The 22,731-nt window shown below is 35.9% G+C and overlaps 2 protein-coding genes across 8 annotated transcripts; both read left to right on the top strand.

Moving 5' to 3' along the window:
• Positions 1–826: 826 nt before the first annotated feature.
• On the top strand, positions 827–4,743 carry LOC121770175. The gene is made up of 3 exons (XM_042166957.1): positions 827–1,694; positions 1,791–2,999; positions 3,080–4,743. The coding sequence occupies exons 1-3, from the start codon at positions 827–829 to the stop codon at positions 4,741–4,743; spliced, it is 3,741 nt and encodes a 1,246-aa protein (XP_042022891.1).
• A 1,161-nt stretch (positions 4,744–5,904) lies between these two features.
• Positions 5,905–22,632, top strand: LOC121771496. Of its 7 annotated transcripts, XM_042168283.1 has the most exons (26): positions 5,905–6,211; positions 6,618–6,730; positions 6,837–6,963; positions 7,641–7,739; positions 7,818–7,886; positions 8,030–8,164; positions 8,244–8,312; positions 8,517–8,566; positions 8,683–8,842; positions 9,900–10,064; positions 11,649–11,733; positions 12,472–12,708; positions 12,825–12,919; positions 13,006–13,048; positions 14,251–14,408; positions 15,162–15,272; positions 15,702–15,770; positions 15,849–15,992; positions 16,329–16,403; positions 16,469–16,645; positions 16,753–16,838; positions 17,243–17,297; positions 20,797–20,922; positions 21,039–21,152; positions 22,021–22,137; positions 22,220–22,632. In XM_042168283.1, exons 1-26 carry the CDS (start codon positions 6,095–6,097, stop codon positions 22,283–22,285), a joined length of 2,862 nt encoding a protein of 953 aa, XP_042024217.1. In that variant the 5' UTR covers positions 5,905–6,094; the 3' UTR covers positions 22,286–22,632. The 7 variants fall into 7 exon arrangements, 5 of the variants coding, with proteins under 5 accessions (XP_042024217.1, XP_042024218.1, XP_042024221.1 ...); XM_042168287.1 differs by lacking the exons at positions 5,905–6,211; positions 6,618–6,730 and adding an exon at positions 7,383–7,527 and having other exon boundaries at positions 8,249–8,312; XM_042168284.1 differs by lacking the exons at positions 20,797–20,922; positions 21,039–21,152.
• Positions 22,633–22,731: the final 99 nt, after the last annotated feature.

Below are 22,731 nucleotides of genomic sequence, written 5' to 3' on the forward strand. Positions count from 1 at the left end.
GTATCCGTTCAAAGTTCAATATCTATGAGTGATGGTGTACTTGATCAGCCTAATTCGTGTATTGTGAATGATAGTATCATTTGTTCGTCGATCGTAAATCAAAATCGAGGTATTTAATTTTTACATCTTAAAAAAAAGAATTATTAAAATATCATGCTTTTATTGTTGTATACACATGATAAGGTTTAGGGAATTATTATTTTTGAAAAATGTATATTTTGTTAAAATACTATTTTTATATTGAACAGAATATTGGGATATCGGGGATGCTATATTAAATTGTTCACATTGTGGTGCATTTTTTTGGTTCGAGGAACGTCTTGGGAAACCAAGTAATGTGACAAATCCAAGATATTCGGGTTGTTGTATGAATGGGAATATCCAGATTCCTAATATGATACCTCCTCCTCGAGTATTATATCGGTTGATGTTTTCTAATGACTCGAAAAGTACTCATTATTTGAAAAATATCCGATCATATAATTCGATGTTTGGATTTACCTCTATGGGAGGTAAAGTTGATAATAGTATCAACACAGGTCATTCTCCACCCACTTTTCGTTTGCATGGCGAAAATTACCATTTAATGGGTAGTCTATTTGCCTGAAGATGGTTGTATTCCAAAGTTTGCCCAATTGTACATTTATGATACGGAAAATGAGATTAATCGTAGGATAAACTCTGTGAGGTATGTTTATTTTCTTATGAAGACAATATAAATAATTTTTTGTTATGTAACTAATTTGTGTTGAATTAAATATTATTTTATAGGGGGAGGAATGATTTGAATAATCTGCATTCAGAAATAGTTGTTGATCTCCAAAAAATGTTGGATGAAGAAAATGTTTTGGTCAAATCCTTCCGAATGGTCAAAGACAAGATTAATGAAGAAAATCATCCAAATGTCAGTTTAAGATTACTTGGCAAGAGAGGTAGGGATGGGAGAACTTATAACCTTCCTACTGTTTCCGAGGTTGCTTTGCTTGTGGTTGGTGATTTTGATGAAGCTTTGGGTGATAGAGATATTATTGTTGAAAAACAATCAGGCCGATTGCAACGTATTACGGAACGAAGTCCTTCTTATCTTGCACTTCAGTATCCACTTCTTTTTGCTTATGGTGAGGATGGTTATAGCGAAGATATTGGTTTTTCAGATAGTTGCACTTCTTCAAACAAAAGAAAGAAAATTAGTCTGAAAGAATATTTTGCATACCGGTTGCATGATAGACTGAATGAGTGTTCTGTTATTTTGTACGCTCGGCGATTATTCCAGCAATTTGTTGTTGATGCTTATACTATGATTGAGACTGGTCGTCTAAGGTTCGTACGCACACAACAGAAAAAATTACGGGCTGAAATGTATAATGGTCTTGCGGAGGCTGTTCTTCGAGGTGAGACAAATGGTTCAATGCATGGTAAACGAATCATTTTGCCTTCAAGTTTTGTTGGTGGGGCAAGATATATGATTCAGAATTACCAAGATGCCATGGCAATTTGTAGATGGTTTGGTTATCCAAAGTTGTTTATTACCTTTACTTGTAATCCGAAATGGCCAGAGATTGTTAGATTTCTTGGTGCCAAGGGGTTGAAACCGGATGATCGACCCGATGTTGTCTGTAGGATTTTTAAAGTGAAGTTGGATAATTTGATAAGAGATCTTAAGACCAACCAAATTTTTGGAGCTGTGAAAGCAGGTTTGTTATCATTGTTTAGAAAATTATGTCTTTCCTTCTAACTAATCCATTTATTGATTTTTCTAATAAATATGTTTGTTAAATTAATCTTTGCAGTTGTGTATACTATTGAGTTTCAGAAACGTGGATTGCCTCATGCCCATATTTTGCTTTTCTTAAGCAATGAGGACAAATTACCTCAACCTAGACGCATTGATGAGATTATTTCTGCTGAAATTCCTGATCCAGCAATTGATCCTTGCTATTATGAAAATGTCAAAGAATTCATGGTGCATGGACCATGTGGTATTGTTCGTAAATCTTCTCCCTGCATGCGTGATGGAAGATGTTCAAAATATTTCCCAAAGCAATATCTTGATGCCACAAAGTTTGATGATGATGGTTTTCCGGTTTACAGACGTAGAGATAATGGTCGTGTTGTTATGAAGGATGGTGTGCCCTTGGATAATAGATATATTGTTCCACATAACCGTGCATTGCTTATGAAATACGGTGGTCACATCAATGTTGAGTGGTGCAATCAATCGCAATCCATCAAGTATTTGTTCAAGTACATAAACAATGGTCATGATCGTGTTACAACGTCTTTTTTCCAAACTGGTGCGGATGGTGCTAGGCAGAATTTGGATGAAGTTAGTTTGTACTATGATTGTAGGTATATATCGTCATGTGAAGCTGCTTGGAGAATTTTCGGATTTGAAATTCAATATAAGGAGCCTTCTGTTGAAAGACTGAGTTTTCACCTTCCGAATGAACAACATGTTATTTTTAATGAATCAGATCCGTTGGACAACGTTCTAAATCGTCATACTATTCATCAAAGCAAGTTTTTGGGTTGGATGGAGGCAAATAAGATTTATTCTGAAGGTCGAAATCTCACTTATGGAGAATTTCCGACCAAATTTGTGTGGAAAACCCATCATTGGCAACCTAGAAAACAACGGTTTTCCATAGGGAGGTTGTTTTATGTTGCTCCAGGTTCTGGTGATATCTATTACTTGAGATGTTTGTTGAATATTGTTAAAGGAGCTACATCATACGAAGACATTAGATGTGTCAATGGGGTTCAATATGATACGTTTCGAGATGCCTGCTATGCATTAGGATTGTTGGATGATGATAAAGAATATGTTGATGGCATTATAGAGGCATCCTTTTGGTCTTCTGCGCATTCTATAAGATTGTTATTTGTGAGTTTATTGACATCAGAATCTATTTCAAGGCTGGATTTTGTTTGGCGAAGTTATTGGAAATATTTATCAGATGATGTTCAGTATAACCAACGAAAATTAAGAAATGATGCAGGTATACAATTAGTTTATTATTTTCTTTTTTTATTTACATATTATTGTTTAGTTGTAGTAATGAATTATGTATTATCGTAGGTTTGATGTTGGATGACGAAGAAATTCAGAATTTTGCATTGGCGGAGATTGAGAAATTGTTGTTAAATTTTGGGAAAAGTTTGCGCGATTTCCAGGGCATGCCTTATCCAAGATCGGAGTATTTTGAATCATTTGACAATAAGTTGATTAGCGATGAGTTATGTTATGATCGTGAATCTTTAGGAAGAGAACATTTGGAATTTCTTACCAAGTTCACTGATGAACAACTTTATGTTCATGATACTATTATGTCATCTGTCTATTCAAGTGATGGAGGAATGTTTTTTGTCTATGGTTATGGAGGTACTGGTAAAACTTTCATATGGAAGTCTTTGTCAGCCGAGATTCGTTCTAAGGGTGATATTGTTTTAAACGTGGCATCGAGTGGCATAGCTTCTTTACTTTTGCCTGGAGGTAGAACAGCTCATTCTCGATTTAAGATTCCCATCATTGTTAATGAAGATTCTATGTGCAATATAAAACCAGGGAGTGCACTTGCTGAACTGATTGTAAGAGCTAAGCTTATCATATGGGATGAAGCTCCGATGATTCATAAACATTGCGTAGAAGCTGTGGATAGGACTTTTAGAGATATTATGCGTGTATGTAATGAACATAGTACGGACAAACCCTTTGGTGGAAAAACAGTTGTTTTTAGAGGTGATTTCAGACAAATCTTACCAGTTGTTCCTAAGGGTAGTAGGCAAGATGTTGTGAATGCCGCTCTTAACTCTTCATATCTTTGGAGGAATTGCACAGTTCTGAGGTTGACCAAAAACATGCGACTTTTGAGTGCTGCACCTTCTGATGAAGTTTCACAACTGAAGGAATTTTCTTCTTGGGTTGCTTCTATTGGAGATGGAGTTGTTGGTGGTCCAAATGATGGTGATGTCACTATTGATCTTCCTTCTGACATTGTTTTGTCTAATTCTGGGGATCCTCTTAGAACAATTGTTTCAACGATATATCCATCCTATATGAATCATGAGGACTTGATGAAATGTTTGCATGATCGTGCCATACTTGCTCCTACTTTAGAGGTTGTCGATGAGGTTAACCAATTCATGATGTCGTTGGATCAGTCTGAGGGTCGAGTTTATTTGAGTTCTGATAGTATCTCAAACTCAGATTTGACCTCAAATGGCTTAGCTGAGATACATTCTGTTGAATTCTTGAATAAGTTGAAGTGTTCAGGTACACCTAATCATGAATTGTTATTGAAAGTCGGTACTCCTGTGATGTTGTTAAGGAATATAGATCACTCGAATAGATTGTGTAATGGCACTAGACTGGTAATTACACGTTTGGGTGATTATGTTTTGGAGGGACAAGTATTGGGTGGCCATAATGTTGGTCATAAAGTTTTGATCCCCCGAATGTCTTTAATACCATCTGATCCAAGGTTGCCATTCAAATTCCAACGACGACAATTTCCTTTGGCTGTGTCGTATGCAATGACCATCAACAAAAGTCAAGGACAATCTCTATCTCATGTTGGATTATTTTTACGAAAACCAGTCTTCAGTCATGGACAGTTGTATGTTGTTATATCTAGAGTTACGAGTCGTGGAGGTCTCAAGATTTTAGTTTGTGGAGATGAAGATGATAATAGAAGTGATGCTACTATTAATGTTGTTTACAAAGAAGTTTTTCAAAACTTATGAACAATTGGTTTGTTTGTTGGGCCTTTCTAATTTTTTCCTTTAATCTCTACTCAACTAACAGGTTCTTTATTTGTGTATCTTTATCTAACAAACTTATACTTTTTGATCATTACTCATACATCTTATTATTTTACTCCACTTATACTTTTCTCATTAGTCATACATCTTATTAGTGTGATTTAATAATAACATTAATTTAACTTCATTTTGTATAATTATTTCGGTTTAGCCAAATTTAAATTTAATATATACATATTTCAAAATTTTGGAAAGTCTAAAAGATAGAAATATAAGTAAATCAAAGTCAACTTAATTCTAACCATGTATAAACTTAAATATTTATTAAAAAATTATTTAAAAAATATATATTATACAAAGTTCAATAAATATAAAATGCAAATTAAAAACTGTATTTAATCAAGAAAGATGTACTATAAATTGATTACATAGTTTTATAAGAAGTACTAAAAGCCTACAAAATATTAAACAAAAATTTCAAACAATATACAATAAATTAATAATATTCTAAAACCCTAATGCAACATGCGATGCCTCCATCTCTATCAAGTTTCTCTCTCCCTCCCTCCTTCCTCCTCCTCCTTAACCGGCGGCGGAAACCATCTCCCCGGCCAGAGCACCGCTCCTTCATCCTCCCTCCTTACGTTTATTTTTTTGTGAAAACCTGCATATTGTTTTTAATTCTTAGTTTATATTCATTAGTTAAAAATCTTATGCCCCGTGCATAGCACGGGTGTGAATACTAGTTTAAGTAGATGTGAGACTTATAGATATATAAGTGAAATGTATTTTAGTGTATGATGTTGTGAATGCCATCAATATTTTCAAATTAAAATTTGTTAAGAATAGGTAAGTTACAAAAAAAAATTGTTGCTTTTACCTTTCAAACTTCAAATTGGTTCAGAATTTGTAAATAAAAAGTATACTCTATCTCTCCCTCTTTAAATAGTTATATTAGAAAAAATAGAGAATTTAATAAAAATAATGTTAATTTTAATGCTTAATTAATAAAACAGACTACAGTAAAAAAATTTTAGTGAAGTGATAAAAATATAAAAATGTGGACTATTTTTGTGAGTGGGAGCATCGACACAGCATAAAACCCGCCTAATATTTATACGCGAAATTAGAGATGGGGAAAAATAATTTCTTCGGATGTTCAACAGTTTTCGTACCGCTGAAGCATTGAACCCACAAAGCAAAGCACCACAGATTCTCTGTTAAATCAAGCACTCCACCTCTCTCGATCAACTAATTTTTTTGTCGCCCCCAACATCAAATCGATTTTAATCAGTTGGAAGCAATCGAATCATTTTCGGTGAATCAGCAGCGCATGGATGATCAGGTGGTGCGGCGTGTATTCCAAGAAGGTGGTCGTGATTTCTATCAACAGCAGCCTTCCACTTCTTCTTCATCATCATCCATTCTCCAGTCTCTCCCTCTCCACGTGGTAAGTTATCCCCCCCCCCTCTTTGGATTTGGGTAGTTTATTTTCTTCAGTGGCAGTTGTTGAATTGGTTAAAGAAGTCTAATTTGAGAAATTCTGGAGTAGTTAAGGAAATTTGGTATGCTGAATTATAAGTCCGTTGTGTTGATGTAAGAAGCTAGCCGGTGGATTATCGTAATGTGGGAAACTGACGTTGTGTTATGATCAAGTCATATGCATCTGTGGGTTGGTTCTGCTGTATTTATTGTGATCTTGTTGCCTTTATTCACTTTAATTTATGATTCACAGTTAGGAAAAGTCTACATTTGAAGTTCTGAATTGGTAGAATGTTTATGCTTTACTTTTTTATTCTTTGTTTTGTTCACTTGTCATTTTAGTATCGTATAATGAAATTTTTGTATTTTTGCAGTCATTTGATCATGGGTACTACTTGTTGGTGAAATCTATTCAAGAACTTAGGTCAAAGAAAGATGGATTAGTGAGTGTGGGAATTGGTGGTCCAATTGGATCAGGAAAATCAAGGTCCTCTTACATAAATATATGTGATTTCAGTGATAGTTTTTATTGTTGCTTCTAGAGTTTACTCTCACACTATCTGTTCTTTTTACGAATTTTATGGTTATTGAAGCTTGGCTGAAAAGGTAGCATCTGTAATTGGTTGCACTGTTATCTCAATGGAGAACTATCGCACAGGGGTTGATGATGGCAATGATTTAGATTCTATTGATTTTGAACTCCTTGTCCGGAATCTTGAGGTATGTATTTTCCTTCACCAACATTGTCATGTAGGTAAGTAAATCTTCATTAATTTGGTTAGGAATGCATTGAACAACTATTGGAATGCTTAAAATAGTACTACACTAGTAGTTTAAAAAGCCAAAAGCATGGGCAGGACATTTAAATGTCCTTGGTTATGCTTTTACATCTACTAAGTGAACATAGTTACAATTCATTTCGAATAATTTTTATAACATAATGAAAATAGTAAGCTGATTGTGGAGAAAACTTGATACTATGTGGATGTTGTAAAATAGCTTATAAGAGATCATATATTTGTAGCTCCTGATTACACGAACAATGATTTTTACAAGAGGCTTCTTTTACACAAATTAAAATGTGAGAAAAGTTCAGAATTTTGATTTTGGAAAGAACACCTTTTGATTTGTGTATGAAGCGTGACTTGGTGTTCGTAAGAGTAAGGAATAGGCCCCAGTGCCAAGTATGTGCCCTACCAAAGAAGCACTGGTCACCACTGCATCGTTCCATTTTATGCTGTCCCCTTCCTGGCTGCCAATGGTCGCTCCTTGAATGCCATTAAAGTACTCGAAACCTATATTTTGTGCTTTGATTTAAGAATGTGTGTTTTTTCAGTAAAATATAATGGGTGTTTAGGAATAGTACAAATTTTAATGCTGTGGTTTAATTGTTATAGGACTTGGTAAATGGCCGTGATACATTGATCCCAATATTTGATTTTCAAGGAAGAAGACAAGTTGGATCAAATACCATAAAAAGTATTTCATCTGGTGTGGTAGGTCGACTTGTAGTTACTCTTTTGCTGAACTTGTATATAAGCTCACTGAATTGTTTCTCCTTCGCATGGTTGCAGATTATAGTAGATGGCACTTATGCCCTTCATGCAAGACTACGCTCTTTGCTAGATATACGTGTTGCTGTGGTAACCATAATCTACATTATATCAAATTATCGAATTGGGGATATTCATTTACCTGTCCAGAACCTGTTCTTTTATGAGAACGTGTGCTCTAGTCATAATACGTATTTCTATGAATTTAATTTTCTATATGCTTGGCAAAATAGGTTGGTGGTGTTCATTTTAGTTTGCTTTCCAAAGTTCAATATGATATTGGTGAGTCTTGTTCGCTGGATTACCTCATCGACAGCATTTTTCCTCTCTTCACTAAGCATATTGAGCCAGACCTCCATCATGCACAGGTTGGTATATGGTATCCTTGTATCGTTGATTATTATCTCATTTTTTCTTATTTCTGATTGGATTTATTTTTTTCCGTAGATCAGAATTAACAACAGTTTTGTTTCGTCATTTAGAGAGCCAATCTACAAGCTTAAATGTAAAAGTGAGGTATGTTGATTTCTGATCTACTGTCAACTAAGGAGAAGTCCTTGTAAGTTGGAAAAGGTTCTCTACCATGCTTGACTTTTCAGAAGAAAAAATGTTTTATGTGTAGAATCTAAAATCTTGGTATTGCAATTTATGATCTCATTAATATTATATCTTCAATTACCTAACTATTAGCTTGGAATCCGGAATTCATTGTTGCAACAGTCTCAATATGATGCCCTCATTTTTGAAGGAAAGGAAGCTCAAGTTGACAAGTAAGTTGTTCAGTCGGGATTTCTGGTCTTGATGTCCATTACAATGGTCACTTTCCATTTCAGTTGCTACTTTCTTTATGTTATTAGAATCTGAGCTTGTGGATTTTTGCTTCAAGTTGTATCGAGATGTACTTGAGACCACCTCGTGCAAGTGAAGAAGCAAGAATAAATGATTGGATCAAGGTACGGCAGTCTGGTATTAAGTATTATCTGTCCCTGGGTGATCAGAGGATTGTTGATAAGAATTACATCATCCGGCCAAGAGCTGAATTTGAGGTAAAACATTTTTGCATTAAAGATTGTACTTACATTCTCTATAGCTGAAAATAAGTTTTGTTTAAACTCTCAGATACTACATTTGAAGCAACTCCCTTGCACTGAATATAATTCTGTTTTCACCAAATTATGCTCCCAAAAAATATAAAGAGTTGTTGACTCTGAAAAAAGAGCATTATTTTTACTGGTATGAGCAAAGTAGGGAGATTCTTATCGAAGTATGGAACTATAGTTTGCTATTACAATATTTGCTTTTGGGAGAAAATGCGTTGCAATAAGTTGTTCCTGCAATCAAAGGGCAACACATGTTGCAATAGATTGCTATTGCAGTTGTACAGCTAGTGCACTACATACTCATATATATATATATATATATATATATATATATATTGCTCAGTTATTCGATGCTTGCTGTCTTATGTTCTTTTTTTCAGACTTAGGTTTTCCTTTTTTTTTCCCTCTTTAGTTTTTTTCTTTTCTCATTGCCAGTAAACTTTTGAGTACACCATTCACATCAGTTTAGCAATATACATTTGAAAGTAAGCAGAAGAAGTGGTCTGAGTTTATGCCATGACCTGGTTAGCTGCTAATTGTATTGATTTCTCACTTGCATGAATATGCACCAAGTTCTTCCATTCCATCCAAGTTCATAATCTTTAGGTTTTCTAATATTCTGCAACTTTAGAGGATAAAAAAATTGTTCCCTACGATTATTCTTTATGTAACTGCAGCATTGAATGTGTTAAACAAGAGTTCATCCAGAAATGAGATTTTCATGTATATATGTATAAAAGATTGTCTTATCAATTATTGAATGCAGTGACCTTCCACTGGTAACTTGAGAGATTGATGTTGCTCATTGCTTGCTCTTTTAATTTTACTTGTCATTACTCTCCACTATAAATAAATAAAAAAGGCAGGGCCCTGCAGATTTGCGATACTCCATATTTTATGTACCCATTGGCATTCTTGCTAGAATTTGTATCTAACCAATTACCCAATAGCTTTTTCTGTCGAGGCCTAATGTCTCTAACTTATCCTTTGGACACTGTATCAGGTTGGGCGGATGACATTGGGAGGTTTGCTGGCTTTGGGATATACAGTGGTAGTGAGTTATAAAAGGGCATCGACATCGGCTGTTGATGGTAATCTTTCAGTGTCAATGGAAACAATTGACACTTTAGGAGAGACCTATATGGTTCTCAGGGGCACAAGTAGAAAGGTGCGAACTCTTCTATTTTTTTCCAATTCCCTTACGAATCTTACTGCATTTCTAAAACTGTAATCCGAGACAACTGTATTTCCAAGTCCCTTTATTTTCTTGACTCTAGCAGTACGAAATCTGGACTCTATACCACTCCTTAACTTTGGACCATTTCTTTCTTGCTGTTGGTTGGAACAATTCCCTCAAATCTTGTGCAAGTTCATGGGCTAAACCATTGATGTTGATGTTGTTGTCGTTTGGAATTTCCGTGGATTGAGTGTCCTCAAATCTCTGACACTTTATGATACAATTGATCATCACTGTGATAATTCTCTTGGTGCTATTTGCTCTTCTTCTAGCTGTAACTCCTAGTACAAGTCACATAAATGTATTTCAAATGAAAATAAGAAATACTTTATTAATAAAAAAAGTCTCTTAAACAATCATCTGTTTTTTCTAAACTCTACTAGCCCCCTTGCTTCTCTTATTGGAAATAATAGTTTTTCGAGTTCATTTGGTGGACGCAGTACTTCCATAACACCAGGAGGTCAAGTCCAGTTTCTCTTGCTTTACCTATCCATGTCTTTCTGGTTTGGTCCTTGTAATGCTATCGGTAACTATTACATCTGGCTACACGGATAGCCTTCTTTGCAACAAAATGAGGGTCGGGTGTACAACCCACAACTTTCGAATTCCTCCATAATTTCCGGGACATAAATAACTACATTTCTACCCCAATAGTAAAGTCTCATCTGTGTTTTTGGAATCATCCAACAACTTTTGCTTATAAGTTGGTATACAACTTACTAAAGGTGCTGTTTAAATCCATCCTCCCAGCAACATCATATGATATACAGCAATTTCAGGGGTCTGGACAAGCCCTGCAATGCTTATTTGAAGGCTGGGCGTGTTCTAACCATCTAAACAAGCAGCCACAGACCAATGACCAGGAAAACAGGTTTTGCGTTAAGTAGATCCATACTCGAGCACAGTGCTAATTTCAATCTTGCAAAACTTAATTATGCTCTGCAACTTATAACTAAAATACATATATAAATTAACTGACCAGAAAGAACAGATTGGTTAGGATACCTAACATTCTGACATCGTTCTTTTCTGCTCTCCGGGATTAAGCGCAAAGCCTTCCTTTAAATTTCATTGAAAATGTAATCACCCGATGAAGGGTGCTCGAGATTGCTTGTTTAGATGGTTAGAACACCCCCAGCCTTTGGATTAAGCATGTCATGGCGCATCCATGCGCGTGAAATGGCTAGATATCCTATGATGAGGACAAGAGGATGGATTCCAACAGAACCCTTTTTAGCAAGTCTTACATGTCCACTTTTAGCTGATGATGTCGTATATCCGTAATATCTTCTGTAGCTCTTCCCTATCTTTGGAATTTGTTGTCCATGTCAGCTACTACTGATTATGGCCTCATCATTTTAGATGTAACACTATTTTACGAATATTCACTTTTTTATTCTTTTTTCAAATACACACAACATATTAAATGGAAGGATCCAAAATTACTGTTGAGTTCTTTAACCAGAAAATTTATGGATTTGAACTAATGTTTGATGTGGTCTATATCTTTTGTAGATAGTTGGGATGGAATCATCAAGGATAGGTATAACTGGACCTTGGATCACTAAATCATATCTCGAGATGATACTAGAGAGACAAGGTTGGAACTTTTCTATACATGAATGTACATACACACGTACTTATTGCATACAGACACGTCGCATGTGTATACTCAGCTTATTTCTCTTGTTTGTACCTTCTTTCTTTTATAGTACTCCCTCCGTCCCTTATAATTTGTCACCATTTGACCCGGCATGGGTTTTAAGAAATGTAATAGAAAACGGGTTGAAAAAGTTAGTGGCATGTGGGTCCTACTTTTGTATATTAGTTTTATAATAAAATGTGAGTGGGAATAAGTTAGTGGAATGTAGGGTCCATTACCAAAATGGTAAAAGTGAAAGGTGACAAATTTTTAGGGACGGACGAAAATGGAAATTAGTGACAAATTTTCGGGGACAGAGGGAGTACTATTTATTAAAAAAATGTCAATAATTTGCTCATGCAAATGTCAAATTTTGATGGTTTGAGGTCATGATAAGTTATTCTCCTGAGTAATTCAAAAATTAATGTGGTTACTGTGAGGATTTAAAAATGGTGGAGGAGTGGTTCTTAGTTGCAATGGTTCCACAACTTAGAGGGTTTACTCCAAAGAAAAGTTAGAGAGTGGGGAAGAAGAAGAAGAGAGAAGGAAAGAAATTGATTTTAATGATTACTTGGTGGATCTTCTAGTGGCTCAATGTGGAAACCTCTGAATTTTTTTGACATTCTCAGTGTCATTAAATCAAACTTATGTGATCATCAGATATAGTTTTATCTAATAGATGTATCAAAATTGCAGCGGTTCCACGGCTTAATACACCTCCACCTTTGTCCAGTACAACTTCTGCCACCACTCAAGAGCAAAAGATTGCAGCTCCTAAGCCACTTCGCATTTCTCCTAATCTAGTCAACCACATCGAAGATTTACCTCAGCCGTGGACTCGTTCACCTACCAAGTCTAAAATGGAGCCTGTTTTAGCGACATGGCATTTTATCACACCAGATCCTCTCCTATCCGATAGATCTACTGCCACTGGTATGCATTTTTTGCTAATATTGTGCGTAGATATGTCCGCATAAGTGAATTGAAAGCTGGGTAGAAACTTCTTATTGTATCCTTATGGCTCAATCCTTCTCACAAAAAAATTACAGGTCCTCATTCTTCGGCAGATGCCCAGCTACTTGCCCCAATGCCCGAGTCATATGATTTAGATAGAGGACTGCTTCTAGCTGTACAAGCAATACAAGTAATCTCTTACTTCTTCCACTATCTACAGTTTAAAGTTATTATATGCCATACTCTCATACTCTGTCATGTGGGCTCATATTTCAGGCGCTGTTGGAGAATAAGGGACCTCCAGTGATAGTAGGAATTGGTAAGATAAACGCTTTATCATAAGCTCTCTAATGGAAAACTTTGTAGTTATATATACTTCTTAAAGCAATTAATTACAATACTGAAGTTAGTTGAAACAAAGATGGCTATACTCTAGGCAGATAGCTACCTGAACTTCGGAGAAAAACCAGCAAAGATTGTATCACTGTCAGTGGAATATGGACTTCATCTTTTGAAACAAGATTATGTTTTTTTCATAAGCAAATGGTGTACTTGAGAAATTCTTATAAGAATGATCTGATTAAAAAGTTGATGTATGCAAATGGAGGTCTAAGTCTGAAGCCACTTTGTTGTTATGCTAAAGAAATAATCTAGAAAATAATTTGAGATGAAAAAGAAATGCTGGGTTAGAGAAGAAACTGGTGGAATTCTTAAAAGGGTTAGGACGGTAGACGGCTTTTTTGAAAATGGTATGAGTAAACTGTTCAAGATATAGGATAATAGGAGGGGTCTACAAATTGTCCAGTTCTTTTTGCTCCAAACATCCAGAATAGGTATGTCATTGCTGCATTTGTGTAGTTTCGTTATGCCATATTTTCTTACTCCCTGTCCCATTTCATGTGACACATTTTTTTCGCACATGTTTTCCTTTACTTTAACTATTTATTATGATTTTCCCAAAACACGTGCGAAAAAGAAATGTGTCACATGAAATGGGACGGAGGGAGTATTAGTTTGTCAATGATACTATTGTAAAGCATGTATGTTTGCAATTTCTATTGAAGAGCTATAACCATTGCATCAGATTGTTATATACTATGCGACAATGCTTTTTTTTCTTTTCAAAATCTGCATTCTGTTCTTATTTAAGGCTTTCCATACCATATCATTTCTATAAAAGTATAAATGCAGTAGTTTGGCATGTGGCATGGTAGAAATGGACCACTTACCCCTTCAAATGCCTTATAAGAGGGTAGGTTATCCAAACTTATATAGAAGAGACATGATCATTACCAAGTAGATATAGGACAAGAATTAGGGGTCTCAAGATGCCCTACACGTATGGGCCGAAACGATTATTGGACTTCCATACGTGAACCAAAGAAATCCATCATTGAATTGGGCCTGCTTTAATACTATGTAGAAATGAGCCACTCAACCCCTTGGTGTAGAAATGGACAAAAAAACAGGGGTCTCCACAGCTTAAATTCCTTATTTAACCAATTTTCACCCTTGTTTCAGGCGGTCCCAGTGGATCAGGAAAAACGAGTTTGGCTCGTAAGATGGCAAACATAGTTGGTTGTGAAGTCATCTCACTGGAGAGCTACTATAAATCTGAACAAATGAAGGATTTTAAGTACGATGACTTCAGCTCTCTTGATCTGGCTTTACTGTCAAAAGTATGCATCTTTAATATGCTTTTTAGTTTTCCTGACAATTTATGTTTTGAACGTATATAAGAATATTATCTACTATAGAGCTGCCCATATGGTTAGGTAGTGAGGAATAGCTGTATGAGTTATTTGGAACTTACAGTAAACTTACTCATGCAGAAATGGAATCCTCCCCGCCTCATTGTTTGAGTGCATACATCACGGAATTTGGCTTATTACTTTATTGAAGCCATCATAATTCATAAAACAGTTAAACCATGGGTTTCGGTTTTGGAATTGGTTTGGTAAATGTTTGAACACCCATGATATTGGTGTCTTTTAATGGTTAATAAACTTGCTATGGTTTGTGAGGGAGTGGCGAGTATACAGGCTTAATTTTGTGAATTCTCAAGGCTTCTCATTAATGCCATCGTAGGAGCATGGATGGAAATTATCTTTTAGATATTAGTTTGATACTCATGTGCAAAGCTAAACACAACACTTTTGTATGACCACTGTGGAGATTGTGCAGTACTGAAGCAGTTGTAGTGGGGAAGAAATAGCACAAATATTCATCCTTGTCTTCAAAGTTCATATACAGATTTTCAGTAGTTCTGCATCAACACTTTAGTGTAGGATGTCAAAAAAATTGTCATCATGAGAAGTCTGTATTTGGATGGAGAAAATTATAAGATCCATGATAGTTTGGATTTATCCTCGCTTGTTTCAAGAATCTGTTTTCTTGCTTTGAGTAACCATTTGCCTATCTGGCAATTGCAGAACATTGATGATGTAAAGCATAGCAGAAGAACAAAGGTGCCTGTATTTGATTTGGAGACTGGTTCTCGAAGTGGTCTCAAAGAGCTCGAAGTATCTGAAGATTGTGCTGTGGTAAAACTTGAGTTTCTCTGCTTCCATTTTCTATTGGAAAAATGTATCCACTTGTTGGTTTTTCTTTGCTCTGCCTCTTAGTAGTTTAAAACTAACACTTAAAAAGCCCACGGGAATGGGGACCGTAGCACTTTGGGAATACAACAGATTCCATTATCACCTATTGCCATTTGTCCCCACATTGCCAAAATAGTTGAGTGGGGTTACTAGAAGTGTCCATTAAGATATATATATATATATATATATATATATATGAACCACTCGATGATAAGGGATAGTACTAGTAGTGGAGACTTTTTTAACTGAAACTGGAAAGATGACTAAGAATGCTATGCTGGATGACAATGAAATATATACAATGAGATGATTGCTTTGCTTCCATACCTGACCTCTCTTGTCTTCTAAAGGAACTGTTTGTTTGTGTACTAGATAATTTTTGAAGGTGTCTACGCTTTGCATCCTGATATCAGAAAGCATCTTGACTTATGGATTGCTGTTGTAAGTATGATAAGGATCTCCTCAATCGAACCTCATTCACTTCTTTAGCTGAAATATGATTCCCATATCATAAAACAGGTCGGAGGGGTGCATTCGCATCTGATTTCTCGGGTTCAGCGAGACAAAAAACGAGTCGGATGCTTCGTGTCCCAAGATGAAATTATGATGACTGTGTTTCCAATGTTCCAGCAGCATATCGAACCACATCTTGTTGAAGCTCATGTTAGTTCTTCACTGGAGTTCAATTTATGATTCTTGAAAAGATTGCATGATCACTATTCAAGTATGTTGTTTGGAATTTCATGATACTTGAGGTTGAGGATCAGTATTTTCAGTTTATCTTGTACAAGATGCTGTATGTGCCAAAATTGGTTTGTAATCGTTTTGGAGAATCTTCTTGACTTACCACTATTTTACTTATTTTGTATATGTACATTATTGAGTATAACGTTTGTTTCCTTATGTCAATAAAGATCTTGGGTTGCTAAAGGGAAATGCGATTAGAAGTTTCAGTAATGCACTAGTTTTTATTGTGATATGGAAGCTTTTTATCTGCAGCTGAAGATCAGAAATGACTTTGACCCAGTGCTATCACCTGAGAGCTCATTGTTTGTGTTGAAAAGTAACAAGCAAGTAAGTTTTTTCTTACTTCTCTTGAATTGTAATTCATATTTGTTTAATGTACTATTACTTTGCAGGTTGCTTATCAAGATATTCTAAAAATTCTGGATGCAACTAAGATATGCAGTTCAGTTCAGAACTTCATTGACATTTATCTACGGCTGTCTGGAATACCTGCCAATGGTCAGTTGACAGAGGGTGATTGTATAAGAGTCCGGATATGTGAGGGTAGATTCGCCCTGCTTATTCGAGAGGTTTGCTTTTATACTGAGCCTGTTTGTTTCTTTCCCAGCAGCTTGTGCATGTTGTTTTGTATCTGTATGTCATTTGGACATTCATTCTCACTTCCTCCTTTATGTAGCCTATTACAGAAGGTGACTTTATTATTCAGCCAAAAGTGGATTTTGATATCAGCATAAATACAGTAGCGGGTCTTCTTAATCTTGGGTATGTCTGATTGTGCTTCTTATTCTCTTCCTTAACGTATGATCATGTTGAGATCTTCTTTGTAAATTTGAATGATATTCAGATTTTTTATGATCATTTGATACTCTCTGCATCCACGAAAAAATTGTCATAATTCATTTTTCGGCCTATCCACAAATATTGTCACTTTCCATTTATTGTAGTGGGTAGGGTCTACAAAACTCACCACTTCCCGACAGATTTGTTATTTTTATGATACTTTTAATTGGTGTAAGCTATGAGGTGATCTTAAAACACAAGAGTTATCTTTCATCACATTAAGTTTGTCAACATGCTGTGTAATAAGACAGATGATGCTCTGAGCTGGTTTTTGATACCACATTCCTCTGTTTCTAATTATCCATGCTATATCCCTGTGATTTCAGGTATCAAGCTGTGGCATATATTGAGGCTTCTGCCTATATTTACCAAGACGGAAAGGTTTGCTTCTTTTCGTGCATTGTTCACCTCAATTAGTTCCCCAAACACCACTCAATTGGATGTCCATAAAAACTGTTGGTTGGATGACTTTGACACAATACCTTTTTGCATTTATTCTTTGACTAGCTAAACGCTGTGTGATGCATGTAAAAGTAATGCATTTTAGGTAATGCACTCACAAATAGATTAATTTTATAACAATTTGAAAATATTTAGATTCAAACCATTTTCATTTTATATCAAAATAGATAATGTGTATATAAATTACTAAAATCCTTAGAAATGAAAATAAGTTGGATATTTAAAAGTATATCAAAATTTGTAAGCATTAAACATCTATTTTTTGGTTTAAAAAAGGGTTATGGTATATTTGTATTGAGCTTTCTGGTACTTATATTCTGATGTCCTGTTAGAGATTTTCTGCAACTGTTCTCCAATTAAGAATAATAATGTGTCTATATGTGTGTCAGTTTTTATTCTTATATTTTTATGTAACTTGCCTCTTTTTCTTTACCTGAAAAGCCAAGTTTTATATGACATGGATTATAAATTCCAACGAACATTAAAATTCCAAAATACACCTTGAAGTTTGAACTAAATCGAATTTCTAGTCTTTTTATTATCGGATGAACTAAATTTCATAATGATAAGTCAGGACTTGGACAGTTTCTGATAGAGATCAAGCTAATGATCTCCATTATCTCTTGAGATTATTTTCATTATTATGGAGATTGTTGAAGATTACAATTGATATCGATTACTAGGAATGGAAATGATGGTGATTGGATCCAAGTGATTGCTGATTTCTAGGCCTATTGCATTATCTTTGATTTAGTTTTAAATTAAGAAAGTTAGGATTTCATGGGATTTGAATAAATTAGGGATTGATTGAATAATTGAATTAATTAGAGCAAATTTGGTGGGATTATTGTCTACTGCACTCCTATATATTTCATAGGGGAGCTTGAAGAATGTATCCAGAGAGATCAAAGCTATTAGGCGGTGAAAACCGAGGCCTCGGTGATATGATTATTATCTATTTTATTTCCAAGTTCTGTTGGTTCTTGTTTACAAAAGCTTGAGAGTCATTTTCTGTTCTTTATCTTTGAGTTGTTTATCCATTGGTTCTTACTGCCTTATCACTCCATAACAATTTGGTGCGGTGAACAATGGTCGATACACGTTCCTCTGTATCACGCTCGGATGACATGCTCTCACGTGTCGAGGGTTTGGAGAAGGCAGTGGCAGAACTTACTGCTCATGTCCGCTCTTTAGATACGTCACTTGATGAAAGAATTCTTCGCTGCCTCGAACCTGTTCTACGCGAGCTCCGTGGGCCTCACATTGGGGAGACTATTTTCACTCCACGTTCACCGCACCAAATTGTTATGGAGTGATAAGGCAGTAAGAACCAATGGATAAACAACTCAAAGATAAAGAACATAAAATGACTCTCAAGCTTTTGTAAACAAGAACCAACAGAACTTGGAAATAAAATAGATAATAATCCTCTCACCGAGGCCTCAGTTTTCACCGCCTAATAGCTTTGATCTCTCTGGATACATTCTTCAAGCTCCCCTATGAAATATATAGGAGTGCAGTAGACAATAATCCCACCAAATTTGCTCTAATTAATTCAATTATTCAATCAATCCCTAATTTATTCAAATCCCATGAAATCCTAACTTTCTTAATTTAAAACTAAATCAAAGATAATGCAATAGGCCTAGAAATCAGCAATCACTTGGATCCAATCACCATCATTTCCATTCCTAGTAATCGATATCGAGTGAAAGGCGGAAGTAAAACAAGAACTGGGATTCAATAAATATAAAAGAAGAACAATCCTCCAAAGAGGCCAAGATAATCCTCCGAAGAGGCCAGCGGTTGATACCGTCCTAATACACTTTATTTTCCGAGATATCTAGCTCTTCTAAAGAGGAGCTATTTATAAGGATCAACCTATAGATAAACAAAGAAACAAATCCTCAATATTTAAAGTAACCTTTCAACAATCTCCACAATAATGAAAATAATCTCCAGAGATAATGGAGATCTTAAGCCTGATCTCTATCAATTGTAATCTTCAACAATCTCCATAATAATGAAAATAATCTCAAGAGATAATGGAGATCATTAGCTTGATCTCTATCAATTGCCTCGCTGTCAAAACTGCCTTGCCCACAAGGCTGGAGTTGAAACATAAACACATTGCTTTGATCGGTGGAGGCTCGTACTCGTGCTTTCGAAGAGAATCCAGATTGCCAAACAATAGAGAACGACCAACAACATTAATGCATTGCTTGGAAGTAGCCATTCATACTCAAGATGTTTGGCTGTCATACGCCTACAACTAGCTTCACTGAATGCACATGTGGAATTGGGAGAGGAAAACATGAGTGAAGAGAGATGGCCTGCCCCAACTGGACGTACAGTGAGGGGTGGAGAGAGTGCAAGCAGTTTTGATTGTGAAATGGATGGTGAAAGTGCAAAATTAGGTTGGGTGATGGGCAACTTATGGAGATGCTGATTTGCAGGGATGGATGGTGCATCCAAACGTGGGAGAGTCACGGGTTGCTGAACTGGTTGTATCTCCTGCACAAGGGGGCTGGTTGGGGGCGGATTAGGTGCAAGAGGAAGTAGGGGCGGCGGTGGCTCAGTGTTGAAGTTGTGGGACTTGGTATTGTTGGTGTGAGATAAAGGTTGATCATCTAAAGTGAATGCGATCTGTTGCCTGCGCTCCCGAATGAAGCCACGAGACTGCAGATCCTGCAAGAATGGTGCCATGGCATCATTGATACAGTTAGAGATCCGGGCTTCGAATGTGCTCATTTGCACTTTGATGTTCGCGACCGCCTTCTCCAATCTGTCAAGACGTTTTTCAGTGTGCTCTGAGTGTTCACATGATGCGATCCACGTTCACCGCACCAAATTGATATGGAGTGAAAGGCGGAAGTAAAACAAGAACTGGGATTCAATAAATATAAAAGAAGAACAATCCTCCAAAGAGGCCAAGATAATCCTCCGAGGAGGCCTACGGTTGATACCGTCCTAATACACTTTATTTTCCGAGATATCTAGCTCTTCTAAAGAGGAGCTATTTATAAGGATCAACCTATAGATAAACAAAGAAACAAATCCTCAACATTTAAAGTAACCTTTCAACAGTTTCCACAATAATGAAAATAATCTCTAGAAATAATGGAGATCATTAGCTTGATCTCTATCAATTGTAATCTTCAACAATCTCCATAATAATGAAAATAATCTCAAGAGATAATGGAGATCATTAGCTTGATCTCTATCAGTTTCTTCCTCATAAGCAAGTACTGGATCCTAACATAGGAGGATTTTAATTTTCATCATAGCTATCAGCATCATGTGCTTGGCACTTGATTTGCATCTCCAGAAGACTTTATTCTCATTGAACTGACTACTTAATACTTATTAAAAACTATCATCTTTTTTCATTTGCTCCTATTTCTTTCTATTTTTTTAGATTCTTATTGAGATGGATCATCTCCAAGATGTTCCAAATCCTTACCTTCAAATCAAGGCGGTAAACAAAGAAACAGTAGTAGCTGCTGGTTCAACTCTTAAGTTGGATGGTTCATATACCACAAAGGTAGCGGTTGCTTTTACATATACCCTGTTGCACCACTATACATTGATGCATTTTATAAGTTGGCAGTGGGTGAAATCTTTTCCTGGTTTGGCCAATTCACTTTCTTTTTATCTCAGAGTTATCTAGAGATAATTCTGGAAAGTTTACCTGCTGTGGAAAGGAGTTCTAGGGGAATTCATTCTCAGCAAGCTGCAAGATTGCAAGAACTTGTTGAATATATATTGTCTCAGGTATCCTCTTTTGTTTGAGGGGTGGTAGGTTGAGCTGCATGCTAAAATTTAAATATTGAAGCTTTATGTAGATGCAATCTGGACCTAGATGTCTCTAGAAATACAACTTAACTAATAATCACCCACTACTTATGCAGCCGTAACTAAAAGCCTCTGCTTTTCAAACTTAGTAGTTGTCACACCCACAAAAGATGATATGCATGGTTATTATAGAAAACTATCTTACCTCTAAGATTATGTATTAGACAACTAATGGATAGCAAACACTGTAATTTCAAACCAACCTAGGGTATCTTTTGAACCTGACATTTTCACCTTGTGCGGAATCGATCACGCAAAGCAGCCATCCACATCATCGCCAGAGTGTATAATAATACAGCGAGTTAATGTGAATCCACAAGCAAGGAACAACCTTAGAATGCCTCGGCACTAGCCTTCAAGGGGTTTAACAGTAGACTTTCTTCTGTTTTGTAACTATCAGTTGTTAGACTAAACTTTCTGTTCTCTTTAGTCGATTGTTGCTTACAATCAAGTTCAGGCAAATAATCTTCCTAAAAAAGAGAGAGAAGGGAAGTTCAGGAATAATCTTCCTAAGTTAGTAGTAATTGATTTTGATGACGTAATGTCTCATGTTTGACTTCATAATAATGTCTTGAAGGTGTCTATAATTGGTTTCACGGGTTTCATACTTCTGAGGATCTTGCATTTACTTTTCGTTTGTTTTTAATTATATAATGGTGAAAAAAAACACGAGCATCATGCGTAATTGTCAATTTTTGGTTGCGAGAATCAAGCAAGTTAGGGGTAAATATCACATGAAAAATTTATAGTTTCTCATGTTCTGGTATATTCTTATGGTGCTGAGCAGGGTAGCCGTTCTTCCTCAGAATCGTCACAAAGTAGGGGTGCTTCTCCACTAGAAGGCGTTATTGAAGACATGCAGTCGAGAATTAAACGTCTTGAAAGATTGCATGCAATTAACACTGTATATACTCTCTGTGTTCTAAGTAATTGATATTCTTGCACCTGCCATGTGTACATTAACTTACTTGTACTTTATACTGCAGGTGCTTTGGACGTTTCTAATGTCTGCGTTTCTCGGGTATTCACTCTACCAAAGGAAGCGACAATGATAGTGCAGAAGAACACATATTCCAGCCATGCTGGGTTCGCTTACGAGGGCCATTCACAGTTCCGAATTTCCCCTTCACAGCTTCACAGTAATAAACTAATAATTGATACTTCTAACCCTCAAAAGTGATATGAGATTGGAGGATTGAAGGGCATGAATTTGATTATTGCTATACATATTTTGCCCTCTGTATAGGAAATACATTGGACAAAGCCTACAGTAAACAGTTAGGAAAGGTTCTGTAAACAAAAACGATAATATTTCACCCCTCTTAACAGTGAAGAGACCATTCATTTGTGAATAATCTGATTTTCTTGGCAGTGTGAATGCCGTGCTTCATTTCTCTTATCAACAGTCATAAAATGAGAAAACAGTAAATGTAGAACGCCTCGATATGTTTAAGAAATAGATGCCGTTAAAACAAATTTTAAAAACTGATTTCACAAA

Source organism: Salvia splendens, chromosome 16 (assembly GCF_004379255.2).
Source record: "Salvia splendens isolate huo1 chromosome 16, SspV2, whole genome shotgun sequence".
In the NCBI taxonomy this organism is placed as follows: domain Eukaryota; kingdom Viridiplantae; phylum Streptophyta; class Magnoliopsida; order Lamiales; family Lamiaceae; genus Salvia; species Salvia splendens.